This window comes from Amphibalanus amphitrite, unplaced genomic scaffold (assembly GCF_019059575.1).
Source record: "Amphibalanus amphitrite isolate SeventyFive unplaced genomic scaffold, NRLGWU_Aamphi_draft 001160F_arrow, whole genome shotgun sequence".
NCBI lineage: Eukaryota > Metazoa > Arthropoda > Thecostraca > Balanomorpha > Balanidae > Amphibalanus > Amphibalanus amphitrite.
Window position 1 is genome coordinate 198,054 of NW_024882654.1, and position 24,593 is coordinate 222,646.

Below are 24,593 nucleotides of genomic sequence, written 5' to 3' on the forward strand. Positions count from 1 at the left end.
TAGGCTAGTTGTTTTCTTCAACAGCAACGAGTCTACGTAGCATATCTATCGAAAGCAACACAATCCATTAATATCCATGGAAGGCGTGGCATTGGCAATTGCGACCTCTCTCACTCCATAGGCATACACCTGCTCGCACACTCTGCCACACACATTATCAGACTTACCAGACTGCGGACTCGTTCAGGCTCTTCGGTGCGGACGAACGGCGGAAAGTCGGCCTCCTGGCCAAAGTTGAGATCGACGACGGCGTCCCTCAGACATCCGGTGACCACCTCCCTGGCGCCCTCCTGTCGGATCTGCTCCTCGAGGGCTGAGCTCCGGCCGCTGTCACTGGTCGGCTCGAGGAGGAGTTGGACCTGGGGTACAGACAGCGGGTCGTCAGCAGCTGGAACAGTGGGCCGACAGCAGCTAGACCTGGGGTACAGATAGTGTGCCCGTCGGCTGCAGCTAGGGTACAGACAGTGTGTGCCGTCAGTCTGGTACAGTGTGCCGTAAAAAGCTGGTACAGTATGCCGTCAGCAGCTGGTAAAGAGTGCCGTCAGCAATTGGTCTAGTTTAACATTTGATTACCTTTGGTTGACCTTTGACCTGGCTCCAAAAAGACCAAAGTACTCATTTTTATTATGCATTGTTCATGATTGTAAAGCCTTTTGAACGCCGCCTACCGCGCGTCGTTACGTGCCGAGCTGGCGGAAGAGGGGAGGGGGGGGGGGGCGTAAAACCAGCACCATCGAACCAGCACGGCGCCACTCCACCGGCCCGTCGCTCCGGTCGGTCAGCTGAGGACCAAAACCCAGCACTCCGGCGCTCGCCACTACTTTTTAGTTGACTTCTTCTGATACTTAATGTAAGCAACGTAAGCAGAGTAGCACAAACATGCGTTGCTGATGTGCTTCTGCTCGACGGAATTTGAGCGAGCGTGACGGTTGTTTTACGGCTTTCAGTGCCGCTTACAATTGTCCTGGCTGTTCCGCTATTGCCGAACATCGCATCAGACGGGTGGAATGCCAAATCGTGGCGTTACATTTTGATACGGAAGACATCCCATCGGGCATTAAAAGAGATTCACGGACGTCGTGTAAGGGAGCTTTCCACTGATTTTTGTGTATCACTGTAGCTCACCCTGTCAGCAAACTACCTATGGTTCTGTGTTCCAATGCCAAAATTAGAAAATTGACCTCTCCTGACCTTTCAATGGTATGATCTTTGTTATCTACATACGTTCAGACAGACACGAAAAGGCACACTGACAGACAGACCAACTAAACACCACATTCTCACTCAGCCCCTCCCCCTCTCATAACTCACCTCTGGCCATCCGTCGAACTTGCCAATGGCCATGGCCTGGTGGGTCAGGGCGGCCACGTTGATTCGTCCGCGCAGCTTCTGCACGGTGGTGGCGTAGGTGGCCGAGCGTGTGCGGCCGTCCTGCTCGTAGGTGACGCGGGTGGTGAGCAGCGGACATGCCGAGGCATCCGCCGTGATCGTCTGCCCGCGAAACGACAACGCAAGTCGTGTTAGAGGACAAGATAGGGATATTGGCACACATAGAGCACGGTATAGGCTACCGTTGGCCAAAGTACTAATGATCTTCGTGACTGCATTATAGATTGGAACACTTGTTCAGTACTGTTAGATTGTTAGATTGTTAGATTGGAACACATGGAGCAAAACACGATCGGCGATAGTGCATGCAACCTAGCGTCGCAATTGTGAAAACGGCGATCAACTGCAACGGTGTTTAATGTTCAAACCCGTCAGTTCGTCCTGTTTACACTTTCTCGTGGATATGCACCCAATGTTAGTGGCTCATGGCATTACAGAGTGTGACTCGGTACCTTTGGTACATGCTATTCAAGATAGCGTTGCCCTGTCCCGGCAGGTAATAGGGATGCTCTGAGACACGGGAGGATGTATGTACGGCGTACTCGCAGAACATGCCAACGTACCGAAAGAGCAAAATAAAGGCCCTCATATTGTAGCATTCATCCTATACGCTGACAATGTCACACTTTGTGAGTGACATTTCACAATAAATAACCTTCAACGAAGTGGAAGGCTGCTAAGGATAGCGAGAGCTTTGATTGTTTTGGGGTTTTGCGATCGCTTCCTCCGTATAACACTCCACGTCATAACCTGCGGACACTGCGGACTCGCACTCGAATTCGACCCGGGACAAAGAGCATGAGATGATTGGTCAAGTGAAGCCCTACAGCTGTCAGAGAAGACCCTTCGCTGGCACGAGAGAGCTGACACCCATGTCCACTCGTCATTTATGTGTGTGTTCACATTGTGAGGCCGAGTTCACTGCTCACTCGCCGTGAAACCAACAGACTCGCTAGTCCGACTCGACTCACTGGGGCCGTGACCAATTACCACGATATTCTTCGGACACTCTAATATACATCACTGTAGTATCGGCAGGACCCTGCTCTACGCCAACTAACCATGCATTTCCGGCCGGGACCGTGCTATCCCAGGGGTGCTACATTCGGCGTCACTAGCCTTGCGTTCGGCATCCGGAAAATGAGGGATAGTTATCCGGGATCACCGGTACTTATTTGGTATTGCAGGGGCCATTGATGCAATTAGTCACATTTTTAGATTGATTTTGCTTTACGAATGGCTCTTTTACTCGTTGTCATGTCCATTGTGCACGATGTTAGCATAAAACACCGAATGATCCCGGTGATCCCGGAAAATTATCCCTGATTATCCGGATGCCGAACGCACGCCTCAGCATGGTGTCATCAGGGACATGTTCTGATATCCATCACTATGGTATCGGCGGGATCATGTCATCTCCATTGTGGGGCCGTGACGTTTGAGAACTCGGCCTCTCTGAGACTGTGTTCACTCATCCTGTTATCCCCGGGGTTCCTGACCCCACTGGTTGTCACTAGATCTGTTAACCCTCGCCCGTAAACGGTGTTTTGCCACCTTCGCCCATGCAGGGGGGGGGGGTTGGTGCGACCCCCCTGGCGTTTGAAAACGGAGCGTCGTAGAGCTTAGCGGAAAAGACCAACGGATTGCTCTCAACGAGATCTCGCGAATGGTGGTATATTTTTGGTCCTAGGTCAACATTTGACCTACTTATGACCGGTCAAAGGTCAAATTTTCGGAAAAAATCTAGCTTTTTTCAGATTTCCGCGCCGATTGCGGCAAAACGGTGAGAGATATCGACTTGAAACCTTCACTATCGTGATCCTTGATCAATTCTCTATCGTTTGGTGTGTATTTCGATGTCATACCTCTAAAAATGATGCGTTGGGAGCATCGGAAGTCTGCAAGGTCATTTGTGCATTGGGTCACGTCAGGCGTGTGACGTCACTGACCTGACACTGACCCAAAATGAACTACAAGAAACAAGCGACGATGCCTGAAATGGATAGCAAATTCGAATTCAGGGCATCAAAATACCCCGAAAAGGCATACAAGTGCAAGAAGTCATTACAGGTCAACCGAGGTCACTGACCTTACCTTGACCTTAAGTAACCTTCAAAATGTCAACGGACATTGTGCCAATGTCAAATCAGCCAGTTGTGATTCTAAAACAATCCATCAGTGTGTCAGGTCAGTCGGCATTTATACCAATGTGAAGCAGTCTCCAATTTAGCGTAAATCTGGCCGGAGGTTGTTCCCTTTATGACGTCATAACTCCGTGACCTGACATGACCTTGACAAAAAAAAAATACCAAAAGTTGCGCAAAGGATGCCCCATAGAATACTGAAAACTTGAGCAGGCTATCTGAAACGGTTCGACGTGTAGCTAAGAAAAACCTCAGGGGGGTTGCACCCTCCCTTGCCCCCCCCCCCCCTACATGGGCGAGGGTTAACTTACCATGGTATCGTCAGGGCCGTGCTCCACCACCACGTTTGAGAACTCGGCCCGCTCCGTCTCCGGCCGAATGTTGACGAAGTGCAGATTGATCCCCGCCTGGAAGAGGGGCAGTCGATGTCATACACGTTAAAAACGATGACGGGATGTGCCTGTGGTGAAGTCAATGACATGACGAAGTGCCCGAACAAACACAGTAGATTCAACGTGTACAGCAGAAGCGTGATGACTGATTGTGTCACACAATGCCAAGCCGACCATCGTGTTTCTCTCGTCAAAATGCGTCAGGTGAACTATAATTTGACCTGAAAAGGTCAACTTAAAAAATCTTAACTCCGGTCAAGGTCATGGCCGGCCTGCAAACGTCATGTTGGATATCGATCGATCCACACTGGTAACCGGAACACTTTATCATATGATGCCAAATTGATGCATGACAAGGCACGCTCCACTAAGTTTCACCACGGCTTTCTTTACACACAGAAAAAAACTGCAGGGTGGCGAAAAACACCCTCCCCGGTCCCCTCCCCTCCCCTGCCCAGGGCGAAGGATGATTGAACTAGGCCCTCGTGGAAAAACGAGCATGCGCATCATTACGAGACTCAGTGACTGGTACCCAATTTTAACCCTCGCCCGTATTGGTGTTTTTCCAGCCGCGAACGTATAAGGGGGGGTCCGTTGGACCCCCTTGCCGTTTCGCCCCTGATCGAGCTAGAGCTTCGCGGAAAAACTGAGCGTGTTGCCCGTGATGAGAGGAAGCCGATGATACCCAATTTTAAGGTCCTAGGTCATTGGTTGACCTTCCAGGTCAGGTCAATGACCCAAAAGTCGGGAAAATCGGAAGCCGCCAGAACGTCGTAAAGGGTAGATGCTATGGGTTTTTCGTGGTGCTGATCACGAATATCATGTTAGTTTTGATATATGACAGGTAATGTCTTCATGCATTTAGGCCAGGTCGGGTCAGGTCAGGTCAGGTCAACCGGTAGAGGTCCTGCCGAGTATTTGTAGTAGGTGTCAACCGCCTCTGACAGCTTCGTGACATGTTACGAAGGCACCAAAACTACTTCGTAAATGTTCATATGGTTGCTAAATTCGAATTCAGCTCCAAAACGTTCGACCCTCCCCCCCCCCCCCTATACGGGCCCTAAGGTTTCAGAGCAATCGGTGGCCTATGAGGTCAGGTAAAGTGCCCTAAGGTACGGGTTCGGTTTTTGGTCAATAAATTTACCAAAAATTCCACAAAGCTGCGATTGAGGCATCATCGTGTTAGCCACGCTCAGGCGCGCCGAATGATATCCTTACTTCTTTATTTTGTTGCCGTCAACTTAGAATTAAGTGTTGACCTGAGGCCAAGGCCAGGTAAAAAAAAAAAACATCACGAATTTGGTCGAGGGACGTCATATTACATTTCATTCAATTCGGTAGGTCTTCCCGAGTCCACTGGTCGTTTTCCTACTTCCCAGCTCAACTTACCGCGCACCGACGGGGGTGGGGAATGGGGGAGGGGGATACGGGCAACTTCGCAAAATCTCGAAAACGACGTAATCTAGCGACAAGCGGTAAACCGCATTGGATAAATGCGGATAAACGCTACAATGTGTAAGAGGGTCATTTTCAGGTCAGGTCAAAATTGACGCCACAGGAGTCAAAATAGTTAAAATAGAGGCATTAGAGGTCCAAGGGAGTTCTTATGCTAATAACTTTTGAAATAATTAAGCTAGAGCAAAACTAGTAGCAACATCGAGATTCACTCGTCAAACTGCAACGAAATAAGCGTGTGTTGCTATCAAAAGGTCGTCAAGAGCTCACCTTAGTCACGTGTTTTTTAATGTCAAAATGCATATCATTCGAAGCGTCTTGACGAGCTGAACACAATGAGACCATGCGTGCAGCTGTACCTCCTTTCCGTAAGGTTATTGGCACACAAAATATCGTTTTGGTGACCATATCTCGGAATTTTGATATCGGCGACCTAAGGTCAGGGCAATTTTGCGCCTTCTCCATAAGTCATAGGAGAAAATAGACAGGCGCCTCTTTTAGATGAACGTCATTCTAAACACTCTTCAAAGTCTCAAACACCGAATTACAAGTTAACATGACAAACTGAACCGGAAAATGGCACCTGTGACCACTCTTTATGTCCCTGAGGTCATCTCAGGTCACCAATGCTAGCTGAGTCTTTCGCTTAGGGGAGAGTGGGGTAAGATGCCCAGGGTGGGAAAGACGCCCCACCCCCTCTAGCGGCGAAACAAAGAATCGAACCTGGAAATTAATGTTCTTAGCGTAAAGCGGAAGCCTGCCTTGTTAAGTGCACAAAAATTTGCGCAGCTCAGTTGGGCAACGGCTGGCTGATGATTGCATGTTTTTTATTTGCTGCTTTCAAAAAATATTTAGGTGTCAAAACATTGTAAATATCAAAGATGGTAGAATATTTTTGCGTCCCTTGCTATAGTCGTGATCAAGGGTCGTGATACATTAGCATGCGTGTACTGTGTCCCAAGCAGTTTGTTTCAGGGTGTTGTTTTATGGCTAACAAATTGTACTGATTTAATGTTACTTCGGTACCTTGGGGTAAGATGCCCCCTGTCCTGATGGGGAAAGACGCCCCCCTAAATCCGTGGGCTGGCCTTCAAGGAACCCGTCAAATCATTTATTACCTACATACTTGTGATGTAGACAAAAGCCGATCTGGGACAATTGAGAGTCCAGTACGGTCGGGTGCTCCCCATGCCGGTCTCTCGGCCCACACAGCGACTTCTTGGGCGGCATCTGACTCTGAGAGCCCTCACGACGGCCTCTGTGGGCCCCATTATTGGCTCCAGGGCCCCTCACGACATCCTTTAAGGGCTCCCACGTCGGCTCCACGGGCCGCGCTGGCATCTGAGGTCCCCACGATTGGCTCGAGGGCCCTCAAGCATCATGAAGACCTATAAGAGCCCCACAGTGGTCTCCGCACGCCACCACGGAGGCTTTTTTGGCCGCACTGAACTATGATGGCCCTAACGATGACCTCTGAAGCCCCTTACGACTACTTTTGAGGGCCCTTATGATGAAGTTTGGTGTCTTCTGCAGGCCCGAAGGGACTACTGATTCGTTCAGGCGATTCACGTGCCCATTTATGTCACTTATAGTGCAGGGGTCATCTTCCCCAACGCCAGGGGGCGTCTTTCCCACCCTGTGGGGTAAGATGCCCCCTTTCACTTCTTCAGGAAAATGCTTAGTAGCAAAAAAAAGTTATCATATTACAGGCACGAAAGTGTGATATTTTTGGAGAAAAATGATGTCGGCTTCCGTTGAAACTCCAAGTTTTTGCTTTCCCATCGTCATTTTCAAATAATATATGACATAGCTAAACCCTGGGCATCTTTCCCCACTCTCCCCTATGTCTTTTGACAGAGTGAAAGAGCGATGAAAATGCCTTAGATGCGTATAGCTCGACGATACGGATCGATTGATATGCAGCACGACCTTTTCCTGTCAGGTCATGACCTTGACCCTAGGTACAATTTTCAAGTTGACCTTTCAAGGTCAAATTATAGGCAGTTCATTCGACGGGTAAGGACGCAAGGAACACGGTTCGGGCAAAAGTAAAATCGTGAGTCTCTTGAGTCAAAAGTTATTGAAGAAAAACATTTTCGTAAAACGGCTATTCTTCAGTATTTGCCCTCTGGAGGCTAAACCGTTCACCTGAGGTCAAATCTGAGGACACATTCCGATAGATGTCTAAGAGGGCTATCGGATACGCTTTTCCTCGGCGCTTTAGCTCTATCCGTTCTCGAATTACGTGCCAGTGTTTCGAGAAATGTTGAAAAAGGCAAAATATTACCTTTGATGACCTCTGGTGACCTGACCTTTGGCCTGACCTAAAAATAGCAGGGGTGTCTTCCCCCTTATTTTGGACGTTCTTTCAAATGCAGCTTACCGCATGTCGCTACATGGCCCAGGAGCTGAGTTAGAGGGGTGTGTTTAAACACCCCCTCCCCCCAGCGGGTCGCATGCCGGGCTTCATAGGTTACTAGGCCCTATAAGTCTAATCTCCCTGTGAAAGCTCCCCTGGCACTGAGGGCATTGCTAAGATGCGACATTTTAGGACTGGGCAGAAGACTGTTGTAAATAACTAGGCCCTTTGCTGGTTCCAGTCGGGTCCTAACGAATTTGTTCTCCTTTAAAAATGTATACTCCGGCACCTGAAATCTCCTAGATTTCCAGTCTGTGTGATGAAAAACTGCTATTATTACGCCAAAAATATGCAATTTTAGCATTGAGAGAACACATTTTATCAGCTGTCACATTTAGTAGGCTAAAAACACGATTTTCCTGTTGAGTGTTCTAAAAGCTGGCTGGTTCTCCGGACATGTTTTATTCTCCGGGACCAGGACCAACATTCCTAATTCCAACAACAAATGTTTACTTATGATGTCATGGGCCAGTGACTTCACCCGACCTGAAAACACGAGTTAAGTCATAAGATCTACCTTGAATCATCGGTCAGGTATGACAACTTTCAAATCTCTCTCGCCAGCGCGTTCCGGACTATCGCGAAAAATGGGAGGGAGGGGCGTCGTCGGGGGGGGGGGGGGCGGGGCAACCACTTCCCACCCTTTCCACTGGCACAGCCTAAGCTTTAACCCTCGCCGGCACAGGCCATCTTGCGTCCTTCGACGGCGCAAGGGTACGACCCCCTAGTTGGAACGGCAGTTGGCGTTTGGCCCCTGATCGAGCTAGAGCTTCGCGGAAAAACGAGCGTGTTGCCCGTGACGAGAGGAAGCCGATGATACCCAATTTTAAGCTCCTAGGTCATCGGTTGACCTTCCAGGTCAGGTCAATGACCTAAAAGTCGGGAAAATCTGGACCTGTTAGAACGTCATTAAGTGTGGCTGCTATGGAGTTTTTCGGGGTGCTGATCACGAGTATGATGTTAGTTTTGATCACAGATGATGTCTTTATGCATTTAGGCCAGGTCGGGTCAGCTCAGGTCAGGTCAACCAGTACCTGCCGGGTATTCGTAGTACGTGTCACTGTCAACCGCCTCTGACAGCTTCGTAACATGTTACGAAGGCACCAAAAGTACCTCGTAAATTTTAAATGGTTGCTAAATTCGAAATCAGCTCCAAAAACTAGTCTAAAAACACGTATAACTCGAAAAAGTGGAACGAGGTCATCAAAAGTGAATGACCTGACCTGACCATCAGGTGACCTTGACATCGACCCTTATCCATGGGAGCAACATCAACTCACATGTTTGAACGTTTGAAACCACGAAAAGACTGCAAACGCGCGGCTAATGCGAACCGACATACGCCGAGTCGCGATTCCGGCCAAACATGGTCTCGAAGAGTAGGTCACAGGTTAAAGGTCATTTGGATCAGGGTCATGAAATTTTCAGGGTAGGTGTAAAAATGATCAACGCGAGGGTAATGAAAGTTTCGTCGCGATCAGCCACCTTTTACACGCGTTATTCGCGAAAAACTTTAGGGGGGTTGCATCACTCCCCGTGCCAGCGAGGGTCAAAATTGTAATCAAATCCACCAAAAATTTTACTAGTTTGCCCTTTATGAACATTATACCTTATTACCTTGCTCATTCATTCTTCAACAAGCGAAATAGCATTAATCCAAAAAGCATTATGATTAAGTTATTGAACAAATCAACTGATAATTAGTTTTCTGAGGGAAATAAAGTGTTCTCAAAATTGCCCTAGCCTAGGAGCTATGCTGACTTTTTTCATTTTATTCTTTTCAAAAATTTGATCAAAAACATAACTAGCATTTCTGACAATAATTCAGCAAACCTATCTATGGCATACTCATCACTTATAAAGACACACCCTTATTGTGTTTTTTTTTTAGCAGAAATGGGGGGAATGGACATAAGTCATGTGATTTCAAGAAAAGCAACTGTCAAATATGAACATGTGCATAAGGTAAAACCACTATAGGACTACAGTTACCTTTTACATACAGCATGTCAGTCATAGAAATAATGTCAGTTATTGCTTGTAAATAAGCTGTCGTACTGCGCTGTGGGTAGCGCGTGGCTGGACGGACGGTCTGTGACAACCTATTGATCTGTGGCTGATCTATTAGAGTGTCCGTCCGAGAGCCGTACGACGGCTGACAGAGCCTGGGGGTCGCGAACTGGTGTGGTAACCGTTACGCCCACCTGGGACGCCCGAGTCGGTACGGCACTTGCGGTGTCGTAACCGGATCGGCGGGAACCAGCAGAACGCTGTTGGACCGGCGGTGAAAGTCGGAACCGAGCACTCGCCCACCAGTGGGGCGTCTGGTCGAGCAGGTCTACCCGCTAAGGCAGCCTGAGCACGAACCAGTGGCAGGGTCCGATCAATGACCGTGGTCCGACCAGGGTGTCAGCGCAATGGCCAGTCAGAGGCGTCTTTAAGGGCGCAGAAGCCCACCTCGGTCGACTGTGGCCAGTGCAACCTAGTCAGGTCGTTTGTGTGAATCTCCGTGTTCTTCCCTCGCCTCAGAGTAGCCGCTCTTCTCCAAATGCCCGAGCCGTTTTCTATGTGTATTTGTCTTGTAGCGAACAGCAGAGTCGAGAAACGAATTGACAATGTCGCCGAAAACCGCGGTCACATGCTGGCCGTCCCTAGTACTACCAATATGCCCGCAGGCGCGGCGAGAGACAAGCTTAACGTATGAGTCACCGTCCGGCTGCCGGGAGAGCCCCTACCGCGACCTTTGCTCACAGTCATGACGTCACGACAATGGGCTCCTAAACGTACGGGCAGCGGCCGCCTCAGGGGTGCCGCCGTGACCTTTGCACGACACGTTCTATAGCGTATGGCACAGCGGTTACTAGGAAGGTTGAGGCCAGCGGCAGGCCGGTTTACAAATAACAAACAAACTTGACGCGCAATTGACAACAGGTAACAGATTGATTAATAAAGCGGTGACAATATAAATGAAAATGACAACATGAAATGACAAATCGCATAGATGATCCCTACAGTACCCCCTCGCCAGACATGTCGCGGACAAAAGTGACATGGCGATATCTTACCGGAGGTCGTATGACGCGGCCGGAGCGGGTCGTCCGTAGTATCGGCTGAGGCTGCAATGGTGCAGCGTCAGCCCGAGCGACGGCTGCAGGGCGATTTGGTGCGTCACCGTAGATCAGAAGCTCCGGGCCGCTGGGCTCATTGCTGAGCGGTGGCGCGGCCGGCGGGCCGCCGGACTGAGTACCGTGCGGCTGCACAGTCGGCAGGTCAGACTGTCGATGACCGGATTCGTCTGGCGTCTCCAGGAAGGCGGCCTTACACCGGTCGATGCTGATGACTTCCTTTTTCTGTCGACGGTCGATGGTGATGGTTTTGGTGGTCCTTTCGGTAACCGGGAACGGTCCGTCGTATGGAGCGTCCAGCGGGTAGCGGTGACAGTCCTTGCGCACGAAGACGTGTGTCGCCGTCTGGAGTGCCGTAGGGACGTACGTGGCGCGCTGGACCGGACGTGGGAGTGTCGGCCGCACCTGAGACATGGCGCGCTTCAGGTCTTGTACGAAACCGGCCGGTGATGCTGTTGAGGCTTGGCTGCTGATGAAGAACTCGCCGGGAAGCCGCAGTGAGGAGCCGGTATTGCTGCTGTTGCCTCTGCTGCTGCTGCTGCTGCTGTTGCTGCTGTTGCTGCTGCTGCTGCTGCTGCTGCTGCTGCTGCTGCTGTTGCCGCTGTTGCTGCTGCTGGACGGTCGAATGGTGCCTTGCTGGAGCATCTTGTTGAACTCGGCACGTGCGATTTGAAGGCGCTCCGGCGGGAGGCGTCGTGGCCGCTGGTACACCGGTGGACCCTTGGTGACGATGTGGTGCGTCACGTTGTGCTTCACCGGTGTTGGTCCAGGTTTTGGTGAGGTCACATCCGGGTACCGGGCGAGGACAGCTGCGAAGCGAGCAGCAGCCTGCTCCCGGACGAGACGAACTCCGATGGAGCACAGCCTTGACCGCTCGGCGCTGGCGCAGACGGTGCCGTCCCGCAGGAGACGCTGGTTGGCAACGTCCACGACGAGGTGATGTGCGGCCAGGAAGTCGGTGCCCAAGATGGGTGTGGTGACGTCAGTGACGAAGAATCGATGTTTCAGGCGGTGCTGCTGACTCAAGGTGACGTCCAGCAGGCAGGTGCCGTGCACCGCGATCGGTGAGCCGTTTGCCGCGACGAGCTGCTGGCCGACAGGAGCAGGGGTCAGCGTAGACCCGTTGGGCAGGCAGCGGCGAGGCAGCACGCTGACCTGCGCCCCGGTGTCGACTAGAAATTGCCGGTCCGTCTCCGTGTCCCTCACGAAGAGGAGTGGCGCGGCGGGAGGGGCGCCCGTGCTTTGCGCCATCAGCACGGGGCGCCTCAGTTTTCCGAGGCGATCCAGGAGCACGGCAACTTGCATCGGCGCGCTTGGGCGCCGAATCGCTGGTGGTACCAACACAGCGTGTCGTCGTGCGGCGGCGTTGAAGGACGAGCCGGTGACGGGCGGCGTGACTGGCGAGACGCCTGGCGCGGCCGGGAACGGCTGCGGTCGCGTCGCACGACGTCCTCGAGTCGTCGGTTGCTGGCCTCCAGGCGCTCCATCTTAGCGACCAGGGAGGCGATGACGGTGTCCAGCGCAGGGGTTGCAGCTGGCGCTGGGGCTGTCACTGCAGCAGCGATGGGCGGTGCCGGCTGTGTGTACGGCTGTGCCGCGATCGCTGATAGCCGTGGGTCCGGTCCGCTAGCTTCCAGATACCGGTCGGCCGCTTCTGCCAGTGCGTCAAGCGTGCTGTCGGCTGGCAGGAGGGCGAGGGCAGCACGGACGGGCTGCGGTAGCCGTTGTTGAAATAGGGTACGGAAGAGCTCCGTATCAACCGGGGCGTCCCCGGCTGCGGCAAGCTCGTTGCGCATTGAGCGTAACAGCGCCGTCGGCTTCTGATCGCCGAGCTGCTGGCGGCCGAGCAGGGCTTGTAGTCGGTCGGCGCGTGACTGTGCCAGGCGGGCTTGGAGCGCTGCACACAGCACGTCAAAAGACCGAGATGACCGGATGACGTCCTTGACCTGGACGGCGATGTTGGCGGGGAGGTTTGCGACGAGGAGCTTAAACCTCAGCTCGTCGGAGTCGACCCCGCTGACGTCGAAAGCGCACTGCACCTGCAGTAGCCACAGGTCGGGCTCTTCCGGAGAGTATGGTGGTAGCCGGAAGCTAGCCATGGGCCGATGAGTTGACTCGGAGGCTGAAGCTGGAACGCTGGCTGGGTCTTGAGCTGCGGCGCCGGACTGTGCGCTGTCCGCCGGCATGACGAGAGGCTAAGGTCGAACAACGGAGATCACGTCGGGGTCACCAATTGTCGTACTGGCGCTGTGGGTAGCGCGTGGCTGGACGGACGGTCTGTGACAACCTATTGATCTGTGGCTGATCTATTAGAGTGTCCGTCCGAGAGCCGTACGACGGCTGACAGAGCCTGGGGGTCGCGAACTGGTGTGGTAACCGTTACGCCCACCTGGGACGCCCGAGTCGGTACGGCACTTGCGGTGTCGTAACCGGATCGGCGGGAACCAGCAGAACGCTGTTGGACCGGCGGTGAAAGTCGGAACCGAGCACTCGCCCACCAGTGGGGCGTCTGGTCGAGCAGGTCTACCCGCTAAGGCAGCCTGAGCACGAACCAGTGGCAGGGTCCGATCAATGACCGTGGTCCGACCAGGGTGTCAGCGCAATGGCCAGTCAGAGGCGTCTTTAAGGGCGCAGAAGCCCACCTCGGTCGACTGTGGCCAGTGCAACCTAGTCAGGTCGTTTGTGTGAATCTCCGTGTTCTTCCCTCGCCTCAGAGTAGCCGCTCTTCTCCAAATGCCCGAGCCGTTTTCTATGTGTATTTGTCTTGTAGCGAACAGCAGAGTCGAGAAACGAATTGACAATGTCGCCGAAAACCGCGGTCACATGCTGGCCGTCCCTAGTACTACCAATATGCCCGCAGGCGCGGCGAGAGACAAGCTTAACGTATGAGTCACCGTCCGGCTGCCGGGAGAGCCCCTACCGCGACCTTTGCTCACAGTCATGACGTCACGACAATGGGCTCCTAAACGTACGGGCAGCGGCCGCCTCAGGGGTGCCGCCGTGACCTTTGCACGACACGTTCTATAGCGTATGGCACAGCGGTTACTAGGAAGGTTGAGGCCAGCGGCAGGCCGGTTTACAAATAACAAACAAACTTGACGCGCAATTGACAACAGGTAACAGATTGATTAATAAAGCGGTGACAATATAAATGAAAATGACAACATGAAATGACAAATCGCATAGATGATCCCTACAAAGCAAACAAAAATAAAAAGGCGATAAATTGAAAAATGTTTTTTGCACTTCTTAACCCGCGCGGGGCTGGGGGGGGGTAAATTTTACCCCCCCTCGCGAATTTTTGCGATATCTCATAAACGGCGGCGCGCAGCGCCGCCAAACTTTCAGTACCTTTTCTTACATCAATTTGACACGTTCCCTAAAAATTTGAGCGAAATCCGTCGGAAAATTTTTGAGAAATTGACGTTTTAGTGACGTCATGTTCGCCATTTTCGCCTCAAAAACGGCAAAAGTTTAAACGCCGCTAACATCTTCATTTTTAAAGGAATCAAGACGTAACAAAAAAGGTTATACGTAATTTTACTTTGTCTATCAAATGGCTATCTCGGTTTTTTGAAAATTTTGGATTTTGGCCTAAATTTTTTTCAAAAAACTGACTTTTTTGGGAAAATAATTATAAAATCCAAAATTTTGAGTGTATCGAAAAAACCGGAATATATGTCAGAGAAGTGGTCTATGTGCACCTACATACCAATTTTTAGAAGAATCGGTTCAAAAATGTGGGAGTTATTCAAAATTTTATGACGTCACGACACACAAAATTTTTGAAAAATGACTTTTTTGGAAGTTCTAGACCTCGTACGGAAACAAAAATAGCACCATTCGATTCGCCGTGAAAAACTGCATCAGATAGACACCTTTTTAGGCCTTAACAACCAACTTCAAAATTTGACCTCACTTGACCTGACCTTGACCTGACCTCGACCTGAAATTCATCCAGAGGTGGTCCATATCACTTATTGAGTGTGCCTATTGAATTCTATGAGTAAAATGACCCATAAAACATGTGTCGCACATGCCCTTTTCTATATTTTGTTTTTTGGTGACCTGACCTGACCTGACCTGACCTTGACCTTGACCTCTGAATGATATTGTATGCAACGAATATTGTCTTGGTAGCCTAAGAACACGTTTTGGGTGATCAGTCTCAGTCCATGACTCCATTCTTCGGCAACTACGGTGCAAGGCCGATACTGTAGAAACTTGCAATTTGTACCCTTGACCTGACCTTGACCTTGACCTCAAACTTTAAATTAAGTACATGTTTTTAGTAGTTCGTGACGAGAGCTTTCGATAGGCGTTTGAATTTTCCAAATCGGACCATTAGTTCGGGAGATAACAGGGGGGGTAAAATTTACCCCCCCCAGCCCCGCGCGTTCGGCTGGAGACCCCAGCCCCGCGCGGGTTAAAACTCCAGAACTTTACTCAGATAAATAATTATCTTATGTTGCAGTTGGATTTCAAAATTTTACAGAACAGTGCACTGTTAAGGTGACATGAAAATCCACATATATGCTTAGTCCATGAACAATGTTAAAATGCCTCTCAAGTCAATATAGGAAGCCCTAGGTAGGTACCTGATTGATGGCATAACAAATTGTAAATGGTCAGAGCATATAAATGATTGAAAAATAAGCATACAAACAGCTGTAAACAGCACTTAACTATAAAACACTTCTTTTGGTTATGGATGTCAATTGCCCAGGACAGTGCTAATTGATTGCTGACTACACAGCCCCAGCCCCCAAGTGACAAACAAGTCACCAACCATCCATGTTCTGCAATTTCTGCCCTAGTACCTTGTACCTTGTACCTTGTAGAATACGAGCTGTTTGAGGTGTTCTACACCTGTTTTGCTCGCTCTTTGTTTGAATTTCTTAATCTTCTAAGTAGTTTAACCGTGATTTTTTATCATGTAGCAAGTATCATTGTTATAATTGGCTCTTGACTTCTAAAGATGCCTGTATTTTTCTCTTGCCCATAGCTTGTCTAACAATGCTTTAAACTCGTTCAGTGATGGGGCCATTACAACCTCTGCAGGTAGAGAATTCCAGTCATTAATGACTCGTATGCTCCAGTGATTGCTTCTTGCCCTCGATTGGGCATGGGGCTTTGCGACCTTGAGCGGGTGACCTCTTGTAATTCTACATGTGGGCTCAGCAAAGAAGTTTTCCCTTGGCAGATCAAGCTTACTGTGCATTACCTGGTAGCATAATATAACATCGCCTCTTCTTCTTCTATATTGGAGTGAAGGAAGCCTTAGAATTCGAAGACGTTCACTGTACGGCAGATCACGTATGTGGCTTACCAACCTTGTAGCCCGCCGCTGGACCCTTTCCACCATCAACTGGTCTTCTTTATTGTGAGGTCCCCAGATAGCGTTGCCATATTCAAGCAGAGGCCTTACCAAAGTCTTGTATAGGAGCGGAAGGGTCTGTGAGTCGATGTTGGCAAATGATCTGCGTATTGCACCAAGCACACGGTTAGCTTTTTTAACTGCTTCTGCTGCTTGAGTTCTGAATTTTAGCATTTCATCAATTGTGACTCCCAAGTCTCTTTCTTCTGAAACTTGCTGCAATGGGACGTCATTTACAGTGTATTTTTGCTTGGCATTGTTTGTTCCTAGATGTAGGGACTTGCACTTTGATGTGTTAAATGGGAGCATCCATTCTTTTGACCACATCTCAAGAGCATGAATATCTGCTTGAAGTGACTGACATTCCTGTTTGGACCCAGAACAGCCATATAACTTGGTGTCATCTGCAAACATGCGAACCTTATTTTTCAGCATGGTGGGAAGGTCTGCAACGTAATTCAATTACCTAATTAATACCTAATTCATAATGTAATGGGAGGGGACACAGAAGATTCTCATACTGCAATGATACATCCTAACAAAGCATGACCTTCTTATGGCACTAGCAATAAAAATGAAAAATGAAATAATTTAAAAGACACAGACACAATAGGTATCTCCTTAGTCCTTATCACTTCAACTTACCTCTTTTGACATTTTCATAGCATGACTGTTGAGTGCTGCAAGCCATGCCTGTGAGATGCTGTTCCTAACTTCTGCTCTTCCATATATCCAGTTGATCACATTATTCACCCACAACACCTCATCATCAATTTCACCGTTTGCCACAGGCGCACCTGACACGTACGGGATCTTGACCGCTCTTGTTGGGGAAGGTGATCGCCTTCTATTAGCAACTGCCTCCTTGAATGGCTTAGATGATTGTACTCTTGATATGAAGCTGGAATCCACTGAGTCAAGTCCACCACTTTTTCCAGAATTTGGCACAATGGGAGCACTTGTTGCCTTTCCACTGGCATTGTTAGGCAACAACACATTCTTTCTTAGTTCAGAATCACTTCCTCCTTGCAAGGACACTGATTCCGCACCAGCACTTTGAACACTTTTATAATTCTTGAAAAAATGCACTAAAAGTGCAAGCACAGCACAGAACACTACCCAACCAAGCACAACAACAGTCAAGGCATCCATTCCCTCAGGAACTGGAGGGTCAAAGCTGCAAATAAAATCGTCCAGCTGCTCAGCCATTGCTCTCCACTGTGCTCTGAGCCAGGCTAAAATTAGCTCTGGCGTTGAAGCTGCCATGATTATAACCTTCCCACCGGCCAACAGCTAAAAATAGTCGGCGGCGACAGCAGCGCCCCGGCGAGGGGATCCTCCCCGTCGATTGGCTACTTCTCTTCTCCTCTTGTTCTACATTTCCTGACAATCTATGGACAATATAAATAATTGGCGATAATTTATATAACTATTTCTTAGTTGCAGATGTCAAATTATGTATCTCGCAGACCACCGTCACAGACAAAACAATACACTGCCGCCCACTCTCGATTGTTTACGTTTATCCCTTATAAGGTTTTGTTTCAAATACGACGAGGCTGAGACATTTCATCGACTCCTTTTATTTTGCTGCTTATTTTCTATTTCCACTATTCCGGTTCCTTACACCGCTGCCATTGTCTTCTTGCATCGTTTTTATCACTGTTATTTCTTTAACCATCATGTATTTGTGAATAACTTTCATGTATTTAAAAAATAATGTTGAAATAATTATGCACTTATACATGTCACACATAAAAAGCGTCAGAGCGTTTGATATAGGTTTTTTTAGCCGAAGGCAGGTCTACCCTGGGTCTACCCGCCTACCTATTTCCATGCTATAAATTATAATTCTATGGCCGGTAGACCGGGTAACGTAACATATTGAATGAAAAGATATCTTTAGATGCTATAACTGTGGTTCAAACTGAAAATAACGTTATTTCTATCGAACGTGTCCTTTAAATTGGACTGAAGGAATTTCATTGCACTGCAGAAAATAACAGTAGGCACTGCATAGTGCCTATAATCGTGTCCTAGGTAGGTATTAGTTACCTATCTTTATGAAGCCTAGCATTTTATCTCTGTGACTCTATGGAAACATCCAACATAACCACTTATTACATAAGTAATTTCCCATAGGTATAACATATTAAAGCTGATGCTATGCTATCGTATATAATGTGAATATTGCATTACTAAGTTCTTTGGAGGCCAGCATCTCTATTTCACCAAACAAAGCAAAAGCTTCTTTAATCTACAAATTATAGTAGCCCTTATTTCATGTAGAACAGACAATGCTTCCAAGCATTCGCCAATGCTCACTCCTTTATACACATTCCTCCATTCCTCCATTACACATTCCTCCATATACCTACATGTACGTTTGTACCAACATGTACCTTTCTTTTATGCTCTTTTGGGCACAAAAAAAAAATGAAAAAATATATCTTCAAAAAGTCACCAGTGTCTACTCAAACTGCAGATCTGTCAGCTTTCTCTCCAAAAACTGGCGCCTTGATTCGGCTCAACTGAAGTCACGTCCATTTATTTAACGTCAACGCTGCGAACGGCGGCCCCTGTGGCCCGGGTCGGCGCGGGCGGCGCCGGTCCCTGGCCAGGCGGCGCCTCAGTCGCCGCAGAACGAGCCCGGAGCCAGCGGCGACTGGCCCCGGCCGGCGGCCACACCGTTATTGATCAGCATTTGTACCTACTGTAGGTCATCTGAGAGAGCGGCTCCCGGGCCGCAGTGCCGGCCAGTGTCAGATCAGGCCCCGTGCGCGGCCATATTGCCAGTTCGCGGTCACAGAACGTCCCTCCGTCGGCGCCACCCACAGCACCACGCCGATCGGTCGCGCACAAACTGCAAACAGCGCCTAAAACACGAGCGGTACGCCATCGCACGCACAGTCCATGCGCTCTGCGGGCGGTCGGCCGCGAGCGGCGAGGGCAGGCGTGTCTCAGTCCGCTGCTATCGAAAAATATGCCCTCTGAGACGTGTCCGTCCGAGCACATCTCCCTGGTCCCAAGACTGGTGCTGCCGACGATCCTGGTGCCTCTGTGGTGCCGGCAGTGCCGCGATGTCGCCGCCGCTGGGGGCGGACACAGCCCGTGGTCCCATATGTGTGAGAAGCGCGCCTTCCCACCAGCAGAGGACAGCGCACAGGGTGAGGCCAACTGCAGAGACAAAAGCGACAGTGTCAGTTTCATGGGATGGTCACGTATATACTTTCATAAATACCTAAATGCTATCAATAAGGTCAATAATCCATGTGTGCGTGTCACCCTTTCACCCTAATCGAAGACAGATATGCTGCTGAATTCATTGAAAAGGCATGAAAGCAGAAGCAATCATCCACTGCATAAAAAGTACACGTCACAAGTCATCATACAACATTCGAGCAGGCCATCGGAATATCTATGCCTACATATAGTCTCAGGCTTGACTAGAAAGACTCGTGTGTAGGCAGTAAAGCTTTTGAACTTATCAAATATGGGTTACCTTCATATGTTAAAGATGGAAAGTCGCGATCATGATTCCTTTTTCGTTGTGAATGACACGATGGAGCGGATGCCTTTGACGGAGATCTGGGGAGCGAATAAGGCTATCAGCTTAGCTCACTGAGACATGAACTATCAAACACTCAACATTTCCTTCTGGATGCGAAGATAAATCAGTAAAATCTTACAATACAGACTTACTGAACGAAGAAAGGCAGATAAAGAAAAAACTTTTAGCATTCGGTCGTGAAGATTCGGCAGTAATGTAACGTCAGCATTAATTCTCTTCTGTCGATGGATTTTATAAGTTCTAACAACTGCTCAGAGGTCTCTAAGCCACGCAGATTGACGATTACCAACCGACCTTTTTCTTGGTTCCAGACATAATCTCCTTGTACATTTCGGACCGGAGGTACCGGGAGTAGCTGTCCGACTTCATCAAGTGATACAGGTGCACCTGTCGGGACAAAGGTCACGGTAAGAGGTGGTACATATTTCAAATGCCGGAGCTTGAGATTGATGAAATCGAGAAATGTAGAAACGAAGGTGTGTGAACCGGAAAAAAAAAACTTTAAAGGAAATAGTTCACTTTTTAACATGGGTTTTGAACTGGAATAGCAGTTCCGTAGCTTGGGCTGAGACGAGCATAAATCAGGAGCTTTTACAGCCCAACGATCACCCTAGGCAAAGATATTCTATTTCTCGTCCCGAAAAAGGTGTCTTGCGTTGAGGATGTGTGCCTTGCATATATTTCCATCCAGTATGAAAAGAGCATGGGTCCCGAAAATTCTTCAGAAACTAGAGAAATTATCTACGAGAACTCGAGAGAAATTCTCGTACTGATCAATTAGGACATTCAGGGGAACATTATCAGATCGAGCAGATCGCCCAAATGCCGGTGGCTGCGATAATTTCTCTGTTTCTGAAGAATTTTCGGGACCCATGCTCTTTTCATACTGGATTGCGTGTGCCTTACAGAAACTGAAAAGTTCTTCCTATATCAAAATATAGAAAATAATATTTTGTTATAAAAAGGTTTTATTTTCTTTGCTGATTATTTTGAACATAAAAAATCATAAATCCGTTGCAAAAAAAAAATAATTTCGTGAAAGTGAACTATTTCCTTTAATAGACATCGGTTGCATTCCTCGAAAGAGCATCTGAAATGGTTTAATTACTTTTACGACGTTCATATGCAACTGAGCCAGATGCAACGAGTTTCTGCATCTGCCTAGGTAGGTCTCAGTGAATGTAAGTACACTTTTTTCATTAAATGTTTCGGGATCCTACGCCTCTGCAACTGACCCCGGCTGCCTCGAACGTCCACCGGTCGGGTTTCTCCATGTTACGCTTTGTGATCTCGTACGACTTGGAGTCGATGTTGACGGGCATTGAGGCGTCCGGTGCGAGGAACTCGGCCCAGATCTGGTGCACCCGGTCCGCCACGGCCTGCTGCGGCAGTGCCTTCAGCTCCTGGAGCGCCAGAAAGAACCTGCGAGGGCACACGGGACGTCAGGAGCCGGGTAGCCGAGAGCAGCGCTGCTGATCGACCGCCGGACGCTTATGGAAACGAAGAACATCTCTCGTTTACTGAGATATGATTTACTTAGACTTTGATTCGAATCTGGCTCGTGTTTACAAAATATTTTATGCAATGAAAATCGAGCCGATTGGCGAAATTCGATTCAGGGTCAAGCTAACCATACTTGTAAGGCATTAAATGTAAGGCAATACACATATAAATTCGTCGTAAAAACGGACGATGTGCATAAAACACTTCATTATAATGATCAGCTGGGAACAATTTACGATGGAAGGAACCACGTTTTAATTCAATTTAGCCAATTTAACTAAAGCTTACCGAAGATTCTCGCCGCTATACTCCTTGTCAAGGAACTTTTCGAACTGATCCCGCCCGATCGGGTCCCGCAACAGCTCGTTGAGACTAAACGCCCAACGTTTGACCCGCTTCGGAGCTATCTCTTTCCTGGGGGCGGACACATAAATGAGTGAATCGCCTTGTTAAACGGTCAAACGGAGCTTTGATCAACACGGCTAGGGCGATATCGCCTGTTTTATGAGTAAACTGACACTTTATCAAAATGTCACGGATCTTGGCGATATGACTTATAAACATCACAGCCATTCTAACCGAATCAAGCGATAACTGAAACTTACGTAAACGTATGAACTTTTATTATATTTCTTACGGGATTGTATCGTCCATTGCACCCACGTCGATTTTCCTCTCAACTGGGTTCTCTGTGGGGGCGCTGCGTTAGATCCGTGACTAAAACGGTATACTCACCCGGATTTCTCCTGGTCCCACAGCTCTGTGTTGTCGCTAATCCAGGGGTTGGACGGCTCTTGGACTGTCAGCGCAGGGTCGTACTCCAGGTACTGCTCGTAAAAACTGATGAAACTGGAACAGAGACGGTCAAAATTGCTCACAAAGGAACGAGTAAAATATTGTAAAATGATTGCAGAGGGTGGGAATGAAAGACGAAATCGAAAATATCTCATTATCATTCAGAATCAGAAACATGACGCACGATGAAATAAACTATTAGTGTTTCATGTCACTAAGAAAACTGTTGCACACAAAAGGCTTTCAAACTTTGAAACATGCGTCGCAGTTCATACTAAACAACAAACAGTTGACCAGGGACACCACAGATGCTGATAAGCCCCTCCCCACAGGTCAATCTCGGTCGTCGCTCCCCCATGACGCTCCGCTCGTCTCGTCACTCACGTTTCGGCGGCTTTGGAGACCCGCAGGCTGCAGCGGTCGATGCTGGCTCGAATGCGGTCGGCAGCGGCTCGCAGCTCCGCGATCTCAGTCTCAGCAGGCCGGCTGCCCTCCTCTGCGGAGGTACCGGCCGCAGAGAGCAGCTGGCCGCATTGGACGGGAACGGGCCGGCCGGGCGCCGAGCGACTCATCCTACACGCCTTCTTGATGTCCACCTCTGTGGTGTTGACGCAGCCCGGCTGGTGGAGCAAAGAAGGGAGATCATGAGCCACAGCCCGGTGCATAGGGTATAACTCAGTCCGGCTGGTGCCACATGAGGCAAAGTCAGTTACTGTCAGGCGTCAGAGCTAGTCTGGTACAGAGGGCGTGGAGGCTATGTCCAGCGGTACCAGGTCCACCATGTAGCATGTCCACACTAGACGTTAGACGTTAGACTAGTAGACGTTAGGGCGTTAGACAATAGACAATCTTAGTACAGGGAAAGGCCCACTCAGTCTGGAACAGAGGACGTACAACTGTGTAGGCGGAGAAACAAGGCGGCGACCTACGAGCAGAGGGCGGTGGAATCGTTCAAAGCGAGCTGGTTGCAGCTGCCTGTCTCGGAGTGCAAGCTCCTACTATACCATCACACATGGCTGTAATGTTACGAACAAAGTGACTCGAAAATGTGACGCGCGAAAATATCAAATGCATATAACATGTACGTGGACCATTTGTTGCTTAAGTCGGCAACTAAATACAAAAATCAGTCGCTTAAAATTCGTTACTTGGGCCTAGCCTCCTGTCTGACGGAGTGCTGACTGCACCTACCACAGGCCGGTGGACGTCCCAGAAGGCCCGCTCCTGGCTGTCGAGGATCTTTCGCTCCAACTTATCCCGCTTCTTATCCACCTTGGACTGCGCCTCCGCCTGTCGGTTCACAACACAACACAGGCGAGGTTTTATCCGGGTCAAACAATCGCAGGCTGGCTATAAAACTATATATGAAAAAATGTCGTCACAGTCGGCTGAAGGCATGTTCATGCTACATATAATATTATGTAATTAATATAATCATTCGTGCTGGTCGTACCTGCATGAATATGAATTCCCATTTTCTTGAGAAAATCTTTTGTAACCTCGCCAAATTTTCTGCCTCGTAATCAGCAAGCTCAAGACGAGTCTTGTTCTGCATCGTACGTTTACACAGGTACACCGCTGTAAAAGAAGAGGGTCGGTCGTGACATCGTGCGTTAGCGGTTTACACAAATGGGTAAACGGTACACCGTTGTAGCAAGGAAGGCGGTAACTTTGTCCACTTATAAACGTACGCTGTTGTAACTTATAGTCGGCAAGTGTTTTTGTTTATTAAACGAACACAAAGTCGTTTACCAATAAAAGCTGTCGTCAATATTGTTGAGGGGAAGTAGGTACAGATCAACCAACATTTTTCTACACGCATAAATATTGGCTGACAAATGAGCAGTGTTTTGGGTAAATACTTTACCATAGTCGGTATTTTCCGGCTCCCACGACTTGGAAGGCCAAAAATACGGCGTCTGAAATAGAACGCGGGATAAAGATGAACTGCCGGCAGTATGTCAGAGAATACGACAGCGCATTTGCAGTGGAGTTCCCCGTTTCCTGGCTGATATAGGTACAGACGGTTTGAGCACAATGCCAGCAGTAAGCATGACTTGACAGTGGACAGTGGACGGTACAATCGTTGGCTATATATAAGGAAGGCTATACTGTGACCGTTTAATGTTTTGATTTGAACTCCATGGGTACTCAGATATTGTGACAAAAATGTTTCCAGCAACAAACAACCTATTTGATAGGTTTGTGTGCAGAATTACTTCCAATTAACAAAATAACTCGATCCAAAGATCTGCCGCCTGAAGCAGCGCAGGCAGAGCTGCGGCGTCCTCACCTGGAAGCGGTAGAAGGTGCCGTCGTTTCTGACGGTGAGGATGTGGTCGTCGATGGGGAACAGGTAGCCGTGCGCCGCCATCAAGTGCGCTAAGTGGAGAGCCTCCGCTGCAGCACAGAAAAAGGGGAAA

General features: G+C 49.0%; 2 protein-coding genes across 12 annotated transcripts in view; both read right to left on the reverse strand.

The window, feature by feature from the left end:
* The window catches only part of LOC122370689 (phospholipid transfer protein C2CD2L-like), a 33,995-nt gene extending 16,161 nt beyond the window's left edge, over nt 1-17,834 (reverse strand). For 9 of the 11 annotated variants that reach the window (XR_006254594.1, XM_043346519.1, XM_043346522.1 and 6 more), the window contains exons 1-4: nt 16,947-17,813; nt 3,845-3,940; nt 1,312-1,491; nt 168-359 (exon numbers count right to left, since the gene is read on the reverse strand). Coding sequence is in view for 10 of the 11 variants with exons in the window: in XM_043346519.1 (XP_043202454.1) it covers nt 168-359; nt 1,312-1,491; nt 3,845-3,940; nt 16,947-17,567 (1,089 nt within the window). In the remaining variant the exon portion in view is untranslated. Of the gene's footprint in view, nt 1-167; nt 360-1,311; nt 1,492-3,844; nt 3,941-16,946 lie in introns of all 11 variants that reach the window. The other 2 variants (XM_043346518.1, XM_043346520.1) reach the window with 2 other exon arrangements.
* Nucleotides 17,835-18,833: 999 nt separating this feature from the next.
* Nucleotides 18,834-24,565, reverse strand: LOC122370690 (regulator of G-protein signaling 7-like). The gene is made up of 11 exons (XM_043346523.1): nt 24,464-24,565; nt 24,038-24,089; nt 23,624-23,748; nt 23,362-23,460; nt 22,555-22,790; nt 22,111-22,224; nt 21,664-21,789; nt 21,108-21,294; nt 20,167-20,259; nt 19,804-19,889; nt 18,834-19,478 (listed from the first exon to the last, which is right to left on the reverse strand). The coding sequence occupies exons 1-10, from the start codon at nt 24,542-24,544 to the stop codon at nt 19,833-19,835; spliced, it is 1,170 nt and encodes a 389-aa protein (XP_043202458.1). The 5' UTR covers nt 24,545-24,565; the 3' UTR covers nt 18,834-19,478; nt 19,804-19,832.
* Between the last annotated feature and the right edge of the window lie 28 nt (nt 24,566-24,593).

Bases quoted from the DNA above. Each gene is read 5' to 3' on its own strand.
- LOC122370690 (XM_043346523.1), bottom strand. From the start codon at position 24,544: ATGGCGGCGCACGGCTACCTGTTCCCCATCGACGACCACATCCTCACC. The intron at 22,225-22,554 runs GTGAGTGACGAG...TCTCTGTTCCAG, and splicing joins GTCTCCAAAGCCGCCGAAAC to TTTCATCAGTTTTTACGAGC. The intron at 21,295-21,663 runs GTAAGCTTTAGT...GTGCCCTCGCAG, and splicing joins TATAGCGGCGAGAATCTTCG to GTTCTTTCTGGCGCTCCAGG.